The sequence below is a fragment of the Brachypodium distachyon genome, chromosome 1 (genome assembly GCF_000005505.3).
Source record: "Brachypodium distachyon strain Bd21 chromosome 1, Brachypodium_distachyon_v3.0, whole genome shotgun sequence".
In the NCBI taxonomy this organism is placed as follows: domain Eukaryota; kingdom Viridiplantae; phylum Streptophyta; class Magnoliopsida; order Poales; family Poaceae; genus Brachypodium; species Brachypodium distachyon.
This window is the reverse complement of record NC_016131.3, coordinates 41578436-41602170: the sequence shown is the minus strand read 5'-3', so window position 1 is coordinate 41602170 and position 23735 is coordinate 41578436. Positions and strand designations below refer to the sequence as shown.

The following is a 23735-nucleotide window of genomic DNA, read 5'->3' as shown; positions in this document are numbered from 1 at the left end:
ATTTCCTGTCGATCTGTATAGATCGAGAGTTACTTATGAGGTGTTCGGTAAGGGAGGGCACTCTTGAGAGTACAGCTGACATTTTTGCCTAAATCATGCTTGAATCCTATGTTGTTAACTTTACTAATCGTGGTTATGCGCGGGGAGAAGAAAATTTACATTGTTATGAGGGTACTACCGTCAGCATTGCTAATCATGACAAGTTGAATAACAACGGCAGTGCCTACAACATGTTGAAAAAACAAACTTGATACTACTCCGTAGTCCGTAGCAAGAAGTAAACTTGCATTACGTACTTTCTCAAAAAAAAAAAAACTTGCATTACGTACGTCATGGACCGAGGAAGTTTCCCCAAAATTTAAGAACACGTACTCGTCATATTTGTCAACTCTTGAAATGTTCGATTCCATGTCAGGGACAAGGTTTCCTTGACTTGTCTTTCCGGTCGTGCTAGCTTATCGTTGTGCTTACTGTAAAAAAACAAACAGAAGAAGCTTATCGTCGAGATACACCTATCCTAAACAAAAATGATAAAAATTCTAACATGACGCAGCACGACAAGATCACGCACGGGGGACTTTGCCTGGCGCGCACAAAACCTCAGCTTGATTGATTGGCAGCACAACTCGGCATTCCAAGGATTAACGCTTCCAGTACTACCATTATTCTACCCCGAAGGCGAGACAGCGGGCGTGATTGCTACTGATCTAGACGATACTAGGCGATAGCGATGGCTAGCTACACGGAGGAAAGGGACGCTTGGGATCTTCTTATTTGGGGGCCAAATCGTCCGACGCGATCGTGATCGCCTGCGACATGGACGCCACCCACGTCGTAGGATTGATCGCAATCCATTGGCGTGCGTGCATAGATAATTAGACATGGCGATTAATTCTTCGTTGTATTTTATCACTGCCAGTACTCTATGATCGAGCAGGCTGATCATTTGGACCCGACACAGCGCCGTATTCATTGTGTACCGGTAATCTGGTATGGAAGGAGAAGGACACCCGTGCTGTCTCTGTGCAGGTGGAGTATGAACGTAGGAAAAGGATGGCGTTCACATCACATGCCTGCAGTGGCCGATCGAGAGGAATGCCTTTCTTTGACCAGATGTGTAAATTCGCACTACATTTTACACCAACAAATGACCGTTGGCTACTTGGCTGTACAGGACTGCAGGGATGACGGAGCTCAAATTACCATCGCCGGCCGCGTCCTAAGCAGTAAAAAGCGAGTTGCGGGCGGGATGTTTTGCGGCGACGAGACGAGGCGAGACATTGACTGCGGCCAGCGAGGCAAGAAGCTTTCCGTGGCAGTCGGTTGGGGGATGTGCCCTTTGGGCGCGGGCAACCTGTGGCCGGGCTCAGCCTCGCCAACCACTACACGCGGCGCTTTCCTTCTTTCACCTTGGTTTCTTTCAGACACGGCACCAGACGACCGACTGGGAGGTCGGTGGCTTCAAAAATGAAAAGAAAAAAAAGAATCTCGCCCGATCCCCAAGGGAAAGCTGCGGATCGACGCGCGCACACGGTTGCCGCTGTCTATCTATTTTCCCAACAAATGACCGTTGGAGGATGCACACGCGCACGCGGAGAAAGGCTCTCCCCAGTCTTTGGGTGTAGCGCCCAAAACAACATTGAAGTGCCCAACGGCTTCGGCTGCAGAAGTGGAGTGCATGTGGGCGCCCGGGAAAAACCGAGGCCCGTGCAATCTGCAACGTAGAGCACGGGCCGTCCGCTAGCTCTGTACAGTGTCTATTATCAGCCCAAGAAATCATCATGGACCTTCATTTTGGATTCATTTTTTTCCTACTCGAGAAGCGCACCGGGACCGAGAGAAAGGGCCGATGGTCGGGCCACGAACCCAGTGAGCGGCGCACGACGCGGCAGGGCCCGGGCCAGGTGGTCCCCACGCCCCCGGTCGGGTGGACGTCGGATGGTGAAGCTGCTATTCCGATTTCCAAGGTTAGGCGGGGCTGCTCGGTTTATTTGTGCATGTGGGCCTAAGCAAGACGACAAACTAATTACGTGCACATGTATGTTGTTTCTCACAAGGAATAGTCCATCAAAATTTCTAGCAAAAATATTAATATACCCACGAGTTAGCCGATTTGAAAAGAAAAAAAGAAGGAAGTAAAACTGGTGAAATAGTATTGGCATACTACGAAATAGTGTTTGCCACTCGAGTAATAAATACTCTCCGTCCCATATTAAGTGACTTTCCATAGATACGTTTATATTTGGACAAATTTTTGTCACTTAATATGCGACGGAAGGAACACACATGTTACGTATTCCAAAATCTAGAGCTGAAGTTTGAAGATTAACAAAGTCACCGTAAGTGTCTTACCACGTGATATATCTGTTCTAAAATTGTCCACATTTAGAGCATTTCTGACCGTTACCGAACTTTTGGAACCAGACTTTTATAACAAAACTTTTGGTTGGAACTAAGTTCCGTCATATACTTCACACACATTGAATAACATTTTTTTAGATGATGTTTTCAACGAGAAGTATCGGGTATAGAAAATATTTCTCGTATGGAGTTATTGAATAACAAAACTATGTCTCCATCTAAACAAAACTAGCGATCAAACATAGTACAGTTTTTGTAAAATAAATTTGTTCGTTACTTCCTATTATAATAGATCACAAAATATAACAATGATGCAATACTGTAACGTTGTTATGCTAAGTAAAATCAAAGTACAACCACAAAAAGGTAAATACGCAGCATTTTTATGCCACCAAATACATGTGCCTCATTCCTCATTCAAATGAATTCTAGAAATAGGTACCATTGTTTTTTCTTTGAAAGTTGGATCAAAGGAAAAACTTCCTTTGCTCCACTCCTTTTAATAGAATCTGATGAATAATGGCACCACAGGAAAGTTTTCTATTCCAATGGTTTTCTTCATGTTTCCTATGAATGAAACCGTTATCCCTTCAGATCGTGGAGGCTTAGATAATTGTACTGAAGAGCATAGCTAAATTTCATGGATGCATGTTTCAATAAATTTTTTATAATTATGTACGCACAAATATGTATAGAAAATAACAATCAAATTTGTTAATTGAAAACCATGCAAAATCAATCTAAAAAAAGATAATTCAACATCTAGAACAAGTTTCCTTTCAGTACAAAGTATGTCTGCACCATCAATAAATACGTTCAACATACCAACTATAATGGTAGAGTAGTTCACGTATGATAATAGTGATACAGGTTAAACTAGGAGCCGTTAAACTAATCATACAACAAACAAATACATACGAAAACTCAAATAATAAGATAGAGCCTTTTAGAAAGGTTGCAATTGACTTGTTCGCAAACCGGTGACGGAAGACTACGCTTTTCCTGACGACGTCTAGAAACGACGTTGCGTCGCTAATCTTGCTGACGATATTTTAGAACTGGAAGCACCGCAATGCGGCTATCTTCGACAATGCTTCACGCAATATCGTCTTTCTCCCCGACCATATCAAGACGATGCTCGGATATGCTAGGTTGTAGCATTCGCTATGCGTGTCCAGTTGTAGTCGCTAGGCATGTCGTGTTATATTTCGAGTCTCTGGGCCGTACATAACTCTTTTTTTTTTCTTATCGATGCGAGACACAAACTTTTTTTTAATGTTTTCTAAAAAAACAAGACTTGCGGCTTCCAATTCCCCGTAGCAATTTGCTCTGCCTGCCCGCCCCCACCTGACGTGACCTCCTCTCCTGTCCATATCTCGCAATATACACAAGGAGAGTGGGCTCAAGAAAATTTCACAATATCAATTCGCAGTGGCCATTGACTCCGTTTAATCCGTTCCGCATCCGTCGCTCCACGCCACGGAAGGGAATCCCCACAGTCAATCCGGAATCCTAGGAATCTCCGACCCTCTCCAGCGAAATTCTTGGCGATTCTGGTTTCAGTTCGAAGATCTATGCTCTCTGTTTCGCGGCGGTGCTTTGCGTGGAAGTTCTGTGGAATTTATGCTTGTTCTTCCGGCTCTTGAAAAATTCCGTTTTGGAAACCCCTCCATCTTGGAGCCCTAGAAGTCATTTATTCTGTTAAAGATCGTAGCTATTTTTAGCCCTTCGCGCTGTTCTTCCGCTTAGATTGTATTGTTAGATTTTTCCAATAGAGCGTAAGAATCAGCAAGTCTGCTCTTCGGAAGTTCGGAGATGACGACGAGGGGCGTTACGGAGCGCTTACCGGAGAGCAGCCAGCCGCTGCTCCCGACGAAGCAGCGATGGGAGGGGGATGACGGCGGCGCCGAAGCAGCCGCCTTCCACGAGTTCAACGGCGCCTCCTTCGCCGGGGCGGTGTTCAACCTGTCCACCACGATTGTCGGCGCCGGCATCATGGCGCTGCCAGCGACCATGAAGGTGCTCGGCCTCGTCCCCGGCCTGGTCATGATCGTGCTCGCGGCGTTCCTCACCGACGCCTCCATCGAGTTGCTCATGCGGTTCAGCCGCGTGGTGGGCGCGCCGTCCTACGGAGCCGTCATGGGGGATGCCTTCGGTTGGTGGGGAAGGAGGCTCCTCCAGGTCTGCGTCGTGGTGAACAACGTTGGTGTCATGATCGTCTATATGATTATTATCGGTAAAATGATTTCAGCCACGCTCTCTTAGTTAGTGTCGTTACTCAGTATGGTGTTCAGTTATCTAAAGTGTGAATTCACAGTTTTGGTGTCTTATACTACTTACAGTACTTTAGTATCAGAAATCTAGCTTGCTTTGGATCTTGGATTTAAGAACAGATATTTTACACCATTATTGCTGCATTTGGAACAGATTAATTTCTGAAGTAACTGAAATGCAATCTCAGAGTATTTGGCCAAAATAAAAATCTCTTTCTCAGTTAACTCTGTTTCTCCTGTGAAGCAGTTTTGTTATTTAGTACTCCCTCAGTCCGGAATTACTTGTCGCAGATTTAGTACAAGAGGGTAGTATATTTGCATTCCTGTGCTGCATAATGTTTGAGTCCACCTTCATTACATAGACATTCCAAACACAATGACAAGTGAAAGCACTGAGCACATATCTGTTGCAGATATAATTGCTTGCCTCTTTTATTGTTTTATGGATAAATAAATTCCACATTTTTCTAAGATTCCAGTTGTTGGTCCTTGATTCGGGAGATTGATTCTTATCGAGGCATCATAGTTAACCTGATTTACGATCGACCATCTTTACCTGTAGGTGATGTGCTTTCTGGAACATCCTCTGGTGGTGAGCACCATTATGGCGTGTTAGAAGGATGGTTTGGCACACACTGGTGGAATGGGCGTTTCTTTGTTCTCCTGGTTACCACCCTTGGAGTATTTACTCCACTAGCATGTTTCAAGCGTGTTGGTAGGTGATTACTTGAGAAAAGTAGCTACTCCAGTATTACTTTTCTTTTCTTTTCCAATGAGAAGTCTTTGATTAGTTCTGTGTTCTGTAAAAGCAAGATACTATGTTTTGTTAATAAGCATCTGATAATATGTATATCTTTGTTTCTCTCTCGCAGATTCACTGAGCTATACATCCGCCATTTCTGTTGCTTTGGCAGTTGTATTTGTTGTTATAACAGCAGGAATCGCTATCGTGAAGCTGATACGTGGACAAATTCCAATGCCTAAGTTGTTCCCTGCCATTCCTGACTTGACATCAGTCTGGGAACTTTTCACAGCAGTGCCAGTTCTTGTCACTGCTTACGTTTGCCACTATAATGGTATGATCCAATCCTAGCCCTGATCGCAGCAAAACAAATCATGAAGAATATTATGAAAAAGATAAGCAATAACCTTACTAAAGTTACATGCCCTGGAAATGTTCATTGTATTCTCTTGACCATGTGCCTGTAACTATTAATGGTATCTAATGCACATGCCTGACTGAGCTAAAATGATTATATATTGGTTTTGAGAAATATAGTAGGGTTTTTTAAATGTAGATTATGTTCCATGCCTTGCTTCTAAGACCCTGTTGATATTTTGCAGTTCACCCAATTCATAATGAGCTCAAGGAGTCTTCCCAGATCAAGCCGATAGTGCACACATCATTGGCTCTATGCTCAACTGTCTATATCACAACAAGTTTCTTTGGATATCTTTTGTTTGGTGAATCTACACTCGCTGATGTGCTCGCTAACTTTGATTCAAATCTCGGAATTCCATATAGTTCAGTTCTTAATGATGCTGTCAGAGTGAGCTATGCTGTTCACCTTATGCTCGTGTTCCCTATGATATTCCATGCACTGCGGCTTAATTTGGACGGGCTTCTCTTTTCCTCTGCAAGGCCCCTGTCCTCAGATAACAGAAGGTTTGCTGTGATGACAGCAGTGCTCCTTATTGTGATTTTTGTGTCCGCAAACTTCATTCCTAGTATCTGGGATGCCTTCCAATTTACTGGGGCTACTGCTGCTGTTTGTATTGCCTTCATTTTCCCAGCTGCAATCACTCTAAAGTAAGTTGTTTGATTCAATATTTTTATCATTAGTCTTGTTTTCTTGTTCTGGTATATCGCACTGCCAATTTTGGTTCGCACCAAACCAAACTGAAAATACTGCCTGTAGCATATCATATTATATGGCCACTAACATATCAACGGGTGATAGACCTAATATCATATATGGCACTAACATATCAACCGGTGGTAGACCTAATATCATATATGGCCACTAACATATCAACCGGTGGTAGACCTAATATCATATATCGCCACTAATATATGATATATGCTAGGTGTTAGTAGTTGTTAAGTACTGTTCATTGTTTTTCTGATCTAAGTCCCTTTGCTTTCGACATCTCAGGGATGCGCACAGCATAGCGAAGAAGTGGGACAAGATTCTGGCTGTTGTCATGATTGTTCTTGCAGTTGCATCGAATGTAGTAGCTGTGTATAGCGATGCATACTCGATATTCCATAAGAAAAGTGCCCCCTCCTCAGCGTGAGCTGCATAACGCTACAGGGGAGTCAAGGGTCAAGGATGCTTTTTTATGGATGGTGGTTTCTGTACATTAGGCAGTCAATAAAAAAGTATCAGTCATGAGAGAACTCATGGGATTGGTTTTGCGATTTATTTGGCGGACCACACCCTCGACTCAATTGTGTTGAGTCAGATTGTATCTACAGGGTGCTTGGTCGAGTTCGGTCTGAGGTGCTGTAAAATTACAACAGGAAATCAAATGTGTAATTACAGAGTTGTTCTTGTAATCTATGTATAAAACTTTTGATTTTGGAGTTGCATTGTATTGGATGGGAGATGGTTAATGAAAATACTAAACGGTTCTACAAATGCACTGTGCTTATTGCTCAGGGCATTTGTGCGTAAAATTGGTGTTTTCTCATGCACTTCAAACTAGAAATAGAAACCCAAGGCCGATTCGTCTGTTAAGACAAATTTTGCTACAGATTCCTCTATTGCCCTTGACTCATTATGCGGTTGTTAAAATGTGTCGTGCACTCGCGCTGAGCTAATAATTTGATGCAGAAAAATAGTGAGGTAAACAGGGAAAATGTTGTTAGCGAATGGTAAAAGTTAGCTGGAAATGAAGACTTAATTCATAGTTAGATCGTTTGGAAGAAAGGCAAATTACCACCTCTTTTCACAATAGATGACTTCCGAGAAATTGGGTCCTCAAACTTCTGTAACTTAAGATTTGTACTGGTTAGATAAGAGTTGCATTACTAGTTATATTTATTGCGGAAATGATTTCTATTACAATGTCATAAATAGTGACAATTTGAAAAATTGGATAATGTAGATTTCGTGGCCAGATGTTTGTATTTGTTGTACTACCCTCCGATCCAATTTAATTGTCACAACTTTGTCTAGTTAACGCATTTCAGTATATAGGTACATGCGTATGTAGATAAAGCTACGACAATTAATTTGGATCGGAAGGGAGGACATAGTATATTATTTCAAACACAAATATACAACTCTCAGGTTTTTCCAAAGGAAAGAATCAACCAAGTTTAAGTTTGAATTGAATTGTCTTGTTAATTAAATAGACCTCCAACTTAGAGACTCAACTCACTTTTATTGGCCCACCCACGAACCGCTCTCGCTCTATGCGAGAACGCGATGATCTCTGCCCCAAATTACAGCAACCAGCCGTCGTTTCCTGTCTCCTCCATCCGCCGCTCAGGCGACGAGAGGGGGTGGGTACCCCGGTGCTCCGGCCTGTAGTTAGAATCGGCCTAGTGTTTTCTTGGGCGTTGCTTCTATGGAGGAGACGACGCCGCGTCAGAATAATTTGCCTCTGCTCTTCCTCCATCTAGGCGTCGCTCCAATCGGTGGCGTCAAGGGGCAGGTGCCCCAGTCATCTTGCCGTGTTCTGGATCCGGCGAGATTCGTGTCTGGTGGTCGACAGTCGGCAATATTGTTGGTGACGGCCATGTTGGCTGCTGTAGTTGTGTTTGTTGTCTTGCGGTTGGGCCTATGGATGACGGCAGGCGACGCTGTTTCTCTTCTTCGACTACATTGGATGAAGATGACGGCGTCAAGATCTGGTGACCACGGGAAAGTTCCCCGGCCGACGCTCCACAAAGTCTCGGTCTCGTCGTTTGCGACGATCCGGTTCATCGGATCGGAAAGCATCCTTGTATGCGAAGGTGCTTTCACAGATTTAGATATGGCGGTTGTTCGCCTATTTTTTCAGCGTTGCCATGGTGGCGGCGGAGGACGAGGCTGGACGACGATTCAGCAAGGCACAAGTTTTTCTAATGGTGGAATTGTAATTTTACTTCTCGTGAAGTACTTTGTGCAAAGTTACTTGACATCATGTTTGTCTTATGTCGTGACTATATGTGTAATCTCTGTAAACAGATTGTCTAATGAAATATATGGTGCTTTAAAAAAAACTCATTTTTATTGGATTAGCTTTAACTAAACATCTGGTATTCTCGTTGCATAGGAGAATTTGGTGTTGTTTTTGCTAAAGCTAAAGAAAATTCAATTACTCTCACCCATCCATTAGTTGTCGCTGATTTAGCGCAATGAACTTTGGAAGTAAAATTCATACTCAATTTTTTTTAACGCTATTCATTTTGTACAGAACGTTCAAATTCGACTTGTGTCGTGGTCGACACGGCCAAGATTGCGATAGCTCCACCTACGCAGTCACCGACCCAAAGATCTTGTTGCCGTGCCTTCTTCATCGTCGGTTCAAGCCGGATAAGCGACCAAACTCCCACCTTGGCTGCAATCCGGCACCCCGCCGAAATTTCATCCCTCGTCGTCGTCTCCCTCTCTCCCAGCTCCAGCCATGAAAACTCAAATGCCTCCGCCCCCTCCCCGAAACCCTAACTCCTCCTCCTCCTCCATGCCGCCTCCCAAACCTTTATCGCCTCCCCTACCGGCGCAGCCGGAGGCAGAGGCGCCATCGAGGCCTGACGGCTCAGCGGCTGAGAGTACTAAACCGAGCCCCTCCTCCTCTATGCCGCCTCCACCGCCACCAAGACCCTCACAGCTGTCGGAGTCGGAGCCTGGCGTGCCGGTGGATGTGAGCGCTAACCTCAGCCCTAGCAGTGGGGACTCGCCGGCGGAGGAGGCTGGGAAGCCCGGCGACACGGAGATGACGGAGGCGGCGCTTCCCGAGCAGCGGCAGCAGCGGCCGCGCGCACCATACGCTACCCCCGACTGGAGCGCCGCCCCGGACCACCCCTTCTTCCTAGAGGTGCTCAAGGACGGCGCCATCTTCGAAAAGCTTGACGTGTGAGTTGCTGTCTCTGCCCTAGTATTGGTTCCTCACCCTAGCAGTTGGTAGCGATTTGTCTTTTTTGGTTCTAAGCTCATGAGTGGTTTCTAGTCACGTAAAACCAGTATTTGTTTATGCAGGGTATCATCATGAAATGACTAATTGTTAGTACCATAAGGAACATTAGCTACATTTTTGCTCATATTATGATTTGATGCTCTAGATGTGCCTTTTGAGACCTTTGCATTGGAATTAGTCGAAATTGTCTGCTACAAGATTACATCGATTGATCCTCGCATTTTTTTTACATGGATTGCTGATTTTACTAGATGTGGGTTGGTGAAATTAACTGGCATTACAAATTGCAGGTCCAAGAAAGGAGCTTACATGTTTGGTCGAATTGATCTATGCGATTTCGTACTGGAGCACCCGACAATTTCTCGGTTTCACGCTGGTGTGTTTTCAGTTTTGCACCTTTTTCTAATCAACTATCAAATAGGTCGAATTAAAGTCAAACTCTCTGCTTGTGGCTTGCTGGTTAACTAGATTTTGGTGCAGAATGAGTTATCCAAGTCTATCAGGTTTTGGGGGCTTGTTCAGTTTGTAACAGACACAAAATTTGTTAGTAGTACTTTTACCACAACAAGGAAGCTAGGCCATAACTTCTCCCTTCTCAGCTTCATTGCAATAAGTAGATGCCTACTTCCAAATAAAAGTTGGAAATATTCCTGGAACAACAAAGTACAAGCTCGGGCACCTTTTTACTGATTGCTCAGATAGCTTGCTGAAAACTGGTAGCTGGTCTATCCTGATATTCTGATCATTTGTGGATCAGTGAGCACAGTTTCTATTCATGATGCTAAGATGTTCATGAACACATGGGTCTATAGGGAAGGATATTTCATCAGGAAACTGTGAAACTTTGCTGTGATGTGAATAGACCTTTTCTTGACAGGGTAATATTTGAGTTGGGAAAAACTGTTCATTAAGTGGCAAAATTATATAGATGACCTCCTAATGGGGTAATAAAGTCGAACCAAGACACTAATTATCTGATCCTAGTAGTACTTTACTTTATTAAAGGAAATTCGTCCAGTAGCTTGGCTGAGTTCTATGGGCAGTACATTGTGCACGTTGTTTTGGTAGAACTTACTAACAGGCTGAGGGCTTGAGGTTAACTACTTTGAAGTTCTGCAGTTGTTTTTCTTGTGTAAATAGGCCATCTACTACTTTTATCCCTACCGAAATATGTTACATGAAGTGTACTCTTGACTTTGGCGAGGAATTATTTTTTAAACAGTCTCCTAGTCCAAATTTTTTTGGTCATGTGATGGCGTATTTATTTTCGTAAACAAGAGAAGGCAATAGTAGGATCCAGGAAATTCAGCACTACATATTGACGATTATGTAATATTTTCTTGTTTAGTGCTGAACACTTATGAGCTGCTTTTGTGTTATTTAGTTCTGCAGTTTAGAAATGACGGGGACGTTTTCCTTTATGATCTTGGTAGCACCCATGGATCTTCCATCAACAAAAGTCAGGTACAGTCTCCTGCCATTTGTGTTACTTCAGAAAGAGCAGAATGATTCCCATTTATCAAAGAGTTCTAATATATTTGTTGAAAATCTTTCTGTCATGTTACTGAAATACTGCATGTCCTGTTTTCATGACTGATCATGTCATTGTTCATACTTTAAAAAAACGAAAAGCAGTGTGATTTATGTTGGTGGTAGTATTAGTCTGTAGCACTTTTGTCTCTTCATCTACTTTTGGCTTGTTGAGTCACACTGTAAATTGAATCTCCATGCTCCTACCACATCATGGGAAACCTTAGCCTTAGATGTGGTGGTTTTGTGTAATTTGCTCAAGATATTATAATCTGCTACCTCCGTTTCGGTTTGTAGGTCCTGCACGTACCCCTAGGTCGACGATTTAACTCATGTTACATAAGTTTGAACTCAAAATAATTATATCATTAGAAAATAGAACATTTGAAGTTTCTAACGATATAATTTTTGTGAGTTCAAACTTATGTTACATGAGTTAAATCGTTAACCTAGGGGTACGTGCAGGAACTATAAACCGAAACGGAGGTAGTAAACTAATTAGAGATAATATACAATCAGAAGTAAACAAATAGCTTAGCTCTCAGAAGTAATCTAATACTAGGAGATAGCTAGATAAAGGTTCTGCTGCTGCCGCCCGCTGATGGGGCTGATGTCCATAACTCATGGGTTGAGTTATTCTGTTGTACTCTTAATATTCAGAGTTACACATGGAAAATATGTTTTGTTATCGGACGTAGCTGTTGTCGCTACAAATCTATGTCACCTCGATATGCGATAAGGTCAATATACTTAGAAAGAAAATACAACATATAGATGACATGAGAGCATGAGAAGAGTAGCGGAGTCGATACTGCAGTGCACATCAGAAACATTGAGAGCCTCTAGCTGCCGTTTCCTAAACAAATCACTAAATGCATTTAGATACCAGTGCTATATACACGTACAAAATAATATGTAATAATTATTAGAAAGTATACATACAATACAATAATGGCCCCCTTCTAGACAGCTTCGGCTTGTGCAGAAACCGGCTTAAGCTTAACTATGCACAGGAGCTCCGTTGTGGGTAAGCCCTGAGAAATCCAGTATCCTCTTTCAAACAGATTCTGTTCTGCAGCTTATTTTTAATCTAGAATTGTGCAAAGTCTGTAGTACCCCCTATCCCTATGATTATTGGTTTTACGCTTAGTAGATTAAAACTTTTTACAAAATATTTTTTAAAGGAGGAAAATGCACCGCTGGTCTATTAACTTGGCGCGCATGTGCAAATTAGTCACGATACCTGCAAAATGAAAAATTCGAGTGTTATATAACTTGGCACGTATGAGCGTGTGAGGTCAAAACTATGAATTCATATGTTTCGGCGCCGATGTGGCATGCCAAAACGTGGATTGCGCGGGTCGAGCCGGCCAGGAAATTTAACAAAAAAAAAAACCTCCCTCTATTCTTCTCCTCATTATCGTCCCTGTTCCCAAATCGCAACACTTCTCCCACGAAATTGTAGGCGACGTTGGCGGCGTGTAGGTGGTCCGTGCAGTTTGTCGGAGTTCAAGTGGCTGTCCGGTGTGTTTCTTGGTTGGAGAACAAGGCGGCGGCATGGACTTTGGGATTACACAAGCATCACGGACCCAAGCTTTCACCGCCAAGCACCATCTATCAACACTCGGCAGAATCTCCACAAGCTCAGCGCCCAGCTTGCTCACCAGCTGACTAACCGCATCATAATCCCAAGTTTGTGGTGGCAGTCCATCAAAGCTCAGCTTCGTCATGAGCTTCAGGCTAGACTCCTTGAGTTGCTGGCCCTCGACCACCGGGAGAGGACATCACAGCTTCGGTGCATCTCATATTGCGAGAAACGGAGAGGATGCGGGCACAGTCGTCGGCGCGGGTAAATGTCACGAAATAATTGGCAGGGAACCACACCTAGATGTCTACGGCGTTGCGCTGGACAAGTCCTTGCTGCTCTAGGGCATCAAGCAGTGCAGCCCGCGTCACCAGCGGCCGGTCTCCATGGACGTTGGCGAGCAGTGCGCGGCTGTAGAAGCCGGCCTCCAACCGAGCCATGCCCGGGTCCGAGAGAGCACGATGTGCCCACGCCGCAGGTGGGGGTCGCCGCGCCGCCATATCCTCCAGAAGTAGCGACGCATCGCCATCGGATGGAGGTGGCGCTCGAATTGGGGAAAATTAGGGATTTGGAGGATGGGGATTCGGCCGAGGGAGGAAGAAGGGGCATTTTATAAGATGCAGTCTTTGCAAATTACCCCGTGCAGAATAGCTTCGGGCCAAAAAGCCCTCGCTCGACCCGCACAGTCCACGTTGGCATGTCATGTCGGTGTCGAAACATACAAATTCGTATTTTTGACCTCGCGTGCTCATACGTGCCAAGTTGTAACACTTGTGTTTTGCATTTTGCAAGTAAGTTGACTAATTTGCACACGCCTGCCAAGTTAATATACCAGCGGTGCATTTTCCTAATTTTAAAGGGTTATAGTATTTATTCATGTATTTATATTTATTATATGTTTGCATATTATTAAAAAAGGTTATATTTTTTATTCCATTTTCCAATTTTCTGCCTACAATAAGACTATGTAATATAGTTTATAAATGTATTACTTTGTATTTACATAATATGTTAAATAATTTCATATCTTGTATGCATATAATGATATATTGCAATAATTTGAAATATAGTTTATATCTTAATATTATTATCAATAATGTAGTAATTCTTTATGTTCATTGTAAATATTTTTATATTACAATATACAATATAATTCTATTATGTTCAATGTTTATACATTCATATATCCCCAGCAAAAAAATATTACGTTCATATATGCATGTAAAGATAGCTGACGAGCTCAATTCACCCAATTCAGACCTCAAGCCCTCTAAATTTAGACGGGCTCATTTTAGGCTACAAATCTGATTCCAATTATATGTGCAACCAAACTATTGGAATTCACTCCGCTCAGTTCAAATTCCTGAATTCTGTGCTCAATTCTGCGACTCAAACGGGGTGCTAGGGCCTTTGGTCCACAATGAGTAGCAGCGGTAGGATGATGGTCTAAAGACCGGGGAAGAGCATTTTGCCCTTTTCATGATGGTCTAAAGACCGGGGAAGAGCATTTTTCCCTTTTCAAACCAGTGAAGGGCCATCCTTGACGTGGACGAAAGGTTCTGAGGCTTATTGAAACTTCTGTTTATGGGTTGCTTAATTCAACGAGTTACAAAGTAGCTCTTCATATACACAGCTGAATTTGTCCCACAACACACAAACTCTATATTTATCTTCCTAACTATGTTGATGTTGCCTAATATGATAATTCTTTCTGTAGTCAACTTATCTCTATCTCCTGGTGTCATGTGAATATGTGATTTGTAAATCGTAATTACTAATAGTCTGTGAAAACCTAAGCTATGCATGTGTCAGGCTACCTCTTTAGCCATAACAGTTTTGTATTCTATTCTAGACTTTGGAACTTTACCAGTACTCTGTGCAATTTATTTCATGATTTATTTTCTGATTTCATGTACTTAACTAGCAGATCAAGAAGAGGATGTACACAAAGATTCATGTTGGAGATGTAATTCGATTTGGGCAGTAAGCTTGTCAACCGAACCCCCATCTTCCATTTATAGTGCACCATTTCTCGCATGGTTGCATGCAGTAGATTGCTTTCTGGTGCTCAGTTACTTACAAAATTACCATACCCCATGCATCCTTTAATCTGATAGAATTTCTAGTTTTAGATCTCTAAAATTACTTAACGCATAACCTACATATTCTAGGTTTAAAGCCCTTTTCTGGATAAATCGATGAACATCTGGGGCATTGGCAAACTGACATAAAACAGTTACACTGGCGAACTGTTATAAAACAGTGGGATGGAGTTCATGGCTTAAGAAAAGACTGAGCTTTTGTTTTTGTAGTGAACTATATGGTTATATACTTATAATTCACTTAACTATGCATACTAGGTCTGGTAGAAAGTTGATTGAAATGATACGCAGGGCTTGCGCCTATTTTAGAAAAAAGAAAGATGTGATGCAATATGATTGCGTTGTAAGTGTAATAAAGGCTCTAAATATGTAATTGAAATATCACGGAAGTAGATAACAGATGAATAAAAGGACATTACTCCCCTTTAGGATAATCTTGCTTGTTGTACTAAGTTATGTTCTTCTTCTCTCTTTACATTGTTGTATAGACTTTGGCACCCTTGTCAAAGAACTTTCCTCATTTTTTTTTGTTTACCAGATCATCACGCTTGTACATCTTTCAAGGACCATCTGAGCTGATGCCTCCAGTAAGATTCTGACATTCCTTTAGTTGTCTGGCTTATCTGCCACTACACCATAATTCGATTTATGAAGTATCTGTTCGCTTGCTTCTGCTTCCACATATTAATCAAAGTGATATTGATGATGCAACATGCAATCTATTGTTCCCTATTTCTGGATTGTTAAGACGAAAACAAAAATCAGATATACATCAGTGAACAGTGTCAACCTCTTTATATTCTGTTCTGTGAGTTGCTTACATGTACTCATTTGTCTTGTATGACAGGAAAAAGACATGCAGAAGCTCCGTGATGCCAAGATTCGGCAAAATATGGTTGATCGTGAAGCTTCCCTTTTACGTGCGAAAACTCAAGCAGCTTTAGCAGAGGGTATTTCATGGGGTATGGGCGAAGATGCAATTGATGAATCTGCAGAGGTTAGTTGTTTGTTTGGCCAGTAGTTGGTGATATTGATAAATGATAATCTTACATAAGTACTTCAGAGAATCATAGGATATGTTTGGTTTGAGCCCTAGCTTGCCATGCCAAATATTTTGGCTTGCCCAAATTTTGTCAGCCCATTAGTTGTCTAAAATTGGCAAGAAGTCATTGGCTTGCCAAAAAAATGGCTACCATCCTACAAAGACCAAATATTTGGCAAGGTGAGTTTTCGCCACCATCCGAGCACCCATACACTTCGTTTGATGGAGCTTTTCTTAAGTTTCAGTTGCTTTTTATTGTGAATATTTGGAGCTGTGTTGTTTTCTAATTAGTCTTGATACATCTTTTTTTACTGAACATGTTTTTATATCTTAGGATGAAGCAGATGAGATAACATGGCAAAACTACAAAGGTCAGCTTACTGACAGACAAGAGAAAACACGTAGCAAAATAATAAAGCGGATGGAAAAGGTAAGCATTTGTTCTACTGAAACACCATTATCTTGCTCAGCACTGCGTTTTCTATATGTAACCACACTATAAAAGGATACTAGTTTGCATATTTTCATTTATACTCTACTAGGGTGAAACAGTGACTATGAATTCAAGTGAAAAATCTCAGTTACTTACGGTGATCCATTTGCAGTTCTGTCTATTTCAAATATAATATAGTTGCCATTTCTAGTGCCTTGCCAATCCAATTGAAATCAGGTGAAATTTGATGAATGCAAAAATTAGGTCTACAATATTTTTTGCGCATCATACCTTTAGCCATTCATCCTGATGTGATGTGTGGCCAAAGGGCATTTGGAGCAGCTTTTTACCGCACAACATTATTTCCTGACTGCTTATATTCTGTACTCAGTACTGCTACACTTTTGAAGAGTGAAAACTTCAAATTTGTCCTTTGACGATGCACATAGCTACCTACTTACTTACAATGTGGTACTTTAGTCTGGGCCAGCGTACCGTAGTACCTGGTATGCCATGAAGAAAAAAAAAGAGGTGGCAAGGTGTTAGTGTTGGCATCAGCCGCAGTGATGTCCACTGTCCAGCAGAGGCATGGGGAGAGGTGGCACAGAACGTGGAGGAGGTGGGGACAGCATGTGGCTGAAGTGCCAGCAGACAGTGCAGCTTTAGGTTGTGATGATGATGACTGAGAGGGAGCAGCGGCTTCTGTTTTTTATGGAGGTCTGGATCAGGACATGCGGTGCTTCCATTTTTAGTGTGCTTCGAGCCATCTCAATCTTCAAGACATGTGTGTTTTTTAGTGAAGCTATCTGTTGGATCGATGGGGAACCAGATACTGTTCTGCCCCGTCTTCCAAGTTATTAGGTTGGGGTCATTGACCTGAAGCTCTTGGGACCCTTTTGCCTTCTCAAAATATCATTTTGAAGGAGACTATGTTGGTACCATGTATAGACAAGTGCTCTGTGACCCAGATGTATTACTCTGTAGGTTTTTATGGGCACAAGTCATATTAGTCCACCAACATGTGACCTTGTTTAGTATCCTGTCTGTCAGGATAAATCGGGCTGATTGGTTGAGAAAAGGCCACCAACAATTACTCCACTAATGTGCTTTATGTGAAACAAAATCTCAATCATAAGTAAGCACCAGCGAATATGAATCTAATGACGTTAACTTTATCTTACAATTGCGTATTAATTTAGTAATTGTTGGTCAAAGCCTTGCCCTAAGCAATATGCAACTGTATATCCAGGTGGAGAGAGTATGATAACCTTGTTTAAATTTATCCACATCATGTGCGGAGGGTGCAAATTAGTCACTACTTTCGGAACAGCAAAATCCGGCCACTGAATGCTGACGTGGCATGCACAGACCACCTTTGACTGTCCAGCATGGCAAAAGGGTGACCCCAGCGTGCACCATGGGATTAAGTCGAGAGTCCATGGGCACAATGCGCATTTTGCAAATAATTCCTCGACTTTTGCCATGCCGGACGGTCAATCTTGGTCAGTTTATGCCACGTCAGTGAAATGCGTAGAGCAGACAGGCCAGTGACCGTAGATGACACAGCAAAACGACTTCAGTGACTGTATTGCCGTTTCGAAAGTACAGTAACTAATCTGCACCCATCAGACAAGTATAGTGACCGTGAATGAAATTTACTACTAAATGATTCATGGTCAGCGACTAATCTGCACCCTCCAGACAAGTATAGTGACCTTATTTTGAGCTTTCATTGAAATTTCTTTATCAAGAAGTCGCATGAACCAGAAATTGATAAATGGGCCTAGGTAGAATCACACATTCACATTTCGAACACAGGGTGCTCCAAGGGATTAAGCCTGTGGACTGTGGTGTGCGTTCCTTGTAGAGTAGCTTGCTGCGAGGTATGGAACTCCTTGCACTGGTACTAGGCGGTGGACAGTTATGTTAAACTGTATGAGTACTATGGTTTTGGGCTCAAACTTCAATTTTTTATAATCTGCCGATCTGCCCTATGTTTTATGATATGATTTCTGCTTGTCTCTGACCTCTTCTCATCATTTTTTTTCAGGTTGCGAACATGAAGAAAGAGATTGACGCAATAAGAGTTAAGGACATTTCTCAAGGAGGGTTAACCCAAGGTCAACAAACACAGATTGCACGAAATGAACAAAGGATATCTCAGGTTAGCGATCACAGCTTTACTTCATCTTGCCACTACAGTTCCATTTCTTATCAGATCAGTAATAAACCTTTTTTTCAGATTATGGAGGAGCTAGAAAATCTAGAAGAAACATTAAATGACAGTATACAAGAAAGTCTTGGTGCTCGTGCTGGAAAACCAAAACGTGGTAGCCATAAAGCAAGTCTCGAGGAAGAAGATGACGCAGTTAGGTTTGTACTTCTGAATGATTTCACCTTTGACTGCTACATTTCTTTTGTGTATCATATCTTAATCTATACTGATCTATACTGTACTAAGAGCAAAAGATGATGCTAGAGATAGCTACATTATCATGTTCTCTCTCCCTAGTCTGCTTCCAAATGCATGTAAAAGACAGACAGTAGAATATTCGATCTACAAGTTCATAGGATTTCCACAACTACTTGCAGGTTCCACTTTAGTTTGTACACTGATGGTTCAATTTTTTCATCTAGGTAGTCACGGTAAACTGGCACTAGGACAGACATAGCTGAAACTTGTACCTTGCAACCACTTCTCTTACCTTGAAAAGTTACATGTACCTATCAGTTTTTACTGGGAGGGTACATACTTACTACATATAATTCACTTTATTTCGTTAAATAGCCAGACAGAAAATTTAACCTCCTTCCTGTCTTCCTTTTTTGTATACTGTGGAAGTGATGTGATTTATTTGCCTGGTCAAGTATGCATAAACTATTTATCCAGTTTCTACTAGTGTCTTCCTGCAAGTACATTCCTAGATTATTGATTCAGACTCTACGAGTGTCTGCCTGCAAGTAGACTCGATTATTGGTCCAGTTTCTACGAGTGGCGGTCTGCAAGTAGATGCCTCGATTATTGATCCAGTTTCTATGAGTGGCTGCATGCAAGTAGATGCCTTGATTATTTTATACTCTTCTTTACTATGGCTAGAGTTAGACCTTTACATGCTTATTCTCATGAGCTGATTGAGATGGTGATTTTTTAGCGACGACGATGAATTTTATGATCGGACAAAGAAGAAATCATCTAGTGATCAATCAAATCTGCAACCATCAGTTGAGACTGCTGATAGTCTTCTTGACAAAAAGGATTCCATCACCAATGATATTGAAGGTAAAAAAAAGTTGCTTGAAGACGAGAAGGATAAGCTGGCTCAGAGAGATAATGCAGATCCTGGGGATGACCTTGATGCTTACATGAGTGGATTGTCATCTCAATTAGGTATGGTACTAGACTCTGAACCACATGGCTTATATTTCTGATTCTCAGAATTTCATCGTGGTTTGACTTTTCTTGCAAGTGAGTTCTGAATGGTACCACCAGTGACCCTGATTGTTGCCTGCCTGTTCACTTCTATTTTCTTTTTAAAATTAGAAAAATATTGCATAATGGTTCTATATGTAGTCGTACTAATGGCTTGATGGTCTTTATCATTACATGTTGGAGGTGGGTGAAAGCACAGTAAAAGAAAGGAGCTACGTTTTTTATTTAGTGGAGTGAGTAGCTAAAAACTCTGGTTTCTAAGTTCTATTGGCCTCTGCTTGAAACTTTTGTTTGGAGAAAATTCTGCTTGAAACTTGACTTAATAATGACAACAATTCTTTCAGTTATTAACTTCAATAACTGAAATATTGCTCTGAAAAGTGATGAGGAATCTGTTTAAGACTTGGATAAGGGAGTATTTTTAAATATGTTTACATTTTCTCTGTAGCAATATGTATATTTTATTTAGTTAATACCATTTTAGAGTTCATTTCAGTGCAAACTTGACTGAGTTGAATGAATTCATTTTTTTTGCAAGGAAAAGGAATTCATTGTTTTGAATCAGTGTCTAAAGTTGGTGGGAAACTATGAATGTTTTTCTTGTGATATGGTCGGAAACATTAGCTTGTTAGCTACGAATATTGTTAATGTTCTAGCAATACTTTTAGCTAGTGTGATGGTGGGAAACTATGAATGTTTTTCTTTTGTCTTTGTCAGATAGACAGGTAGGAAACTGTCCAAAATACATCTTCCTTCTTGATGTTACTCATGCATTGTATTTTTCCTTAACAAATAAGTTAGTATAAAACATTTTCCTCTTAAATATATTTTTGTTTCTTGGATCTAAACATCTATATGATATCAGTAGTGGATGTGCAACTGACAGACGTATGTCATTGACTATCATTTTTTTCCAGCTATCCGATAGTTTGGCTGGTCACCAGGGATCAGTCATTTCCCAGCTGGCCCGTTTTTCTTTTAAAAATTCCTTTCATTTTGACAACTTTATGACCTATATTCTGTTAAGATAGTTATAGAATAACAATATTCTGTTTTGCTAAAGTATGCCTGGTGCTCCCCGTGAAATCCAGCCACATGTGGGAATTGGCTGCTTCCCATGGGGATTACTAACATTGATGGTGGATCATAGTTTTGTGTTTTCGCATTTTGTACTGTGAGAGTGTTTGATCATGCAGGCACATTAGTTTATGAAAAGGATAGAGTTATTTCTTTACTTATTTTCACTGATTAGTCTACATTTGTGACCATGTGTCAGTATTGCACTCTGTTGTTTTTGCAATTTTATCAATATTAGATACTGTTAAGTGGCAGTTACCTTGTTTAACTTTGGTCGGTTTCATCCTTTGCACATAGATGTATAAAGCCTGAAATTATGTATTCATGCAGATTTAATTCATCTTTTCTGTTTAAATTTGTGTAATTGATTGTCGGTGGTCTTCTAACTGATTTGGAACTGCTTCACAGTAAACGATAATATTGCCCAAATTCAGAAGGAGCTTTATGATCTTCAAGCCGAGCTGGACAAGGTTGTTTACCTACTGAAGGTAGCTGATCCCATGGGAGAAGCAGTTCGCAAGAGGGATCTAAAGCCAAGAGAAGCAAACCATCAAGTATCTAGTGACCCAAGAACTGATTTCCAAAAACAAGACAAAATTGCCCAAAACAAAACCTCAACAGAGGAGAACCTCAAGGATTCTTGTTCTACCAAAACAGAACTGGATAAACCGGCTGAGGTACAAACAGATGTCTCCAACAATCGAGAGAATGCCACCAAACCTGCATTCACCATACCAAAACCCCAGTGGCTTGGTGACAAGAGAATCATAGAACCTGAAGAGAATTGTATAAAAGAAGGAAATGTGAATGCTGACGAATCTGATAATTTTGTGGACTACAAAGATCGAAAAACTGTCCTTTCTAATTCAGCCAATGAAAAAGATCTCGAAGAGGCTGCTCCTGGACTTATTTTACGGAAGAGAAAATCTGCTGATCAGTCAGCAGGCACTCAGGCAGAATCATCTTCGGTTGAATCTGAAGCATCAGCTGCTGATGCCGTTGCCCTTTTGCTAAAGTACAGACGTGGTTTACAAACTTCAGAAGACATGGACAACGAGAATGAACAACAGGACAGCAAGAGAAAAGGGAAAAAGTCAAAACAAAAACGTGTACTTGGTCCTGCAAGACCAGACTTTCTTGAAAAGGGTCCAGATTATGAAACATGGGTGCCACCTGAAGGTAAGAAGAATTTATTAGTAAAACATAAGACCACCAAGTGTGTGAATTTATCCCTTAATAATACTTTTGCCCAATGGTCTGCAGGTCAAACTGGTGATGGCCGCACTTCATTGAACGAACGCCTGGGCTATTGAAGTTTTATCATCCTAGGTTTCACCACTTCCATTGCGAAGGGAGATGAAGTAGCAATCACCTGTGTTACTGTAATAGTTTTGTGAGCACGTGTTCAGAATCCCTTTTTTCACCTGGAAATGTGTTCAGAATCTTCAGATGGCAGCCAAGCCTGTTGGATAGACAGATAGTGGCTCGGTATAGGCGTATACTCGGAAGAAACTGCGTAGAAATCATCAAAGGCACAAGACTGAGTAAATTTGTATGTTTGTGGTTACTGCGTAGAAATCATCAAAGGCACATAGATAGATCTATTTGTTGAGCTTTTTGGATCTATGGCAGATAGATGATAGATCAATTTCTTGAGATTCCTGGAGGACTTTGTTGATCTTTGTCATTAGCATCCTAGTTTCATAGTGTTTAAGCTTGTGGGCGAGCTCATTGGCCGCTGCCACAGGGAGTCAGTGTTCGTTCAGTTCGGGCGGTGTTGGCTGCCTTAGTTATATTGCTGGGAAATAGGGTTCGAGAGACCACGTACCTTGGATCCACTAGACCACTATCAGGCGTTCTCTCTGGCTTCGTTTCTCGCCTGCGGGTACAGTACAGTTGGAGATTCTCTACAGAAAGCTGTATCGTGTGCGCTGACCTCTACCATTTTAGCAGCGAATGCTGGAGTCCACGATGAGGTGAAACATGGGTGCTTGATCATGCGGGCATATTGCTGATGGAGCCTTGTTTAGAAGAAAAAGCATGTATTCATCATGCTATACGTCAAGATTGACATTTCAGTTTACTATAGAACGCTGTAGCATGCCCGCAACGTGGACCAACCAACCACTGATGGACCATTTGTGTCTTGAATTAGCAGCGTTCTTAATTCCTGCCAGCCCAATTTTTCCTGATCGCCAGGCTCTGATCATAACGAGCACCGAGACGCCCAAGCTCTCAATGTCCGTTCTTGTGGTCAAACAGAGTGAGCTACGCTCTCTTCATTGGCTCCACTAGCTATGTACACCGTACTTCTGTAATGCGGTAGGATAAAGTCCATAATAACAACATTCATTTCGACCCTTGGGTGGTTGTCGCCATGACGCACCACACCGGATTGAAGATACCGTATATTTCTTTAAAAGTAGACGAATGGATGAGAAATACTTCCAATGAGTGAAAACTTCAATACATTATATGATCTGTAGATTCTTCTATTGGCCGTAGGGAAGATTGCAGGGGTTACGGCATATAGATAGGATTGGGAAGCACTGAGGAAATGGGCAATGCAGCTATTCTCATAAGAGTGAGTAGCAAAAAGACAGGCTGAGAAGGTTCTCAGTTCAGTCTAATTGGAGGTTCGGAATTCACTACATCTCGGAACCAGGTTCTCAACTCACTCAGGAACTAGGATCTATATATTGAAGAAATCGTGGAGTTTTAGTGGGTATTTTCATCGACATCTCTAAAAAATAGTGGGCTATACTGCTGTAGCCA

The 23735-nt window shown here is 41.7% G+C and overlaps 2 protein-coding genes across 2 annotated transcripts; both read left to right on the top strand.

The window, feature by feature from the left end:
* The first annotated feature begins 3758 nt into the window (after positions 1-3758).
* LOC100829076 (amino acid transporter AVT6A) lies at positions 3759-7276 on the top strand. The gene is made up of 5 exons (XM_003563906.4): positions 3759-4597; positions 5197-5349; positions 5507-5710; positions 5979-6444; positions 6791-7276. Exons 1-5 carry the CDS (start codon positions 4177-4179, stop codon positions 6930-6932), a joined length of 1386 nt encoding a protein of 461 aa, XP_003563954.1. The 5' UTR covers positions 3759-4176; the 3' UTR covers positions 6933-7276.
* A 1842-nt stretch (positions 7277-9118) lies between these two features.
* On the top strand, positions 9119-22642 carry LOC100833138 (kanadaptin). Its single transcript, XM_003560768.4, has 12 exons — positions 9119-9700; positions 10052-10137; positions 11146-11225; positions 14804-14859; positions 15517-15565; positions 15826-15975; positions 16355-16450; positions 18504-18617; positions 18696-18826; positions 19606-19841; positions 21369-22139; positions 22224-22642. Exons 1-12 carry the CDS (start codon positions 9252-9254, stop codon positions 22271-22273), a joined length of 2268 nt encoding a protein of 755 aa, XP_003560816.1. The 5' UTR covers positions 9119-9251; the 3' UTR covers positions 22274-22642.
* The last annotated feature ends 1093 nt before the right edge of the window (positions 22643-23735 follow it).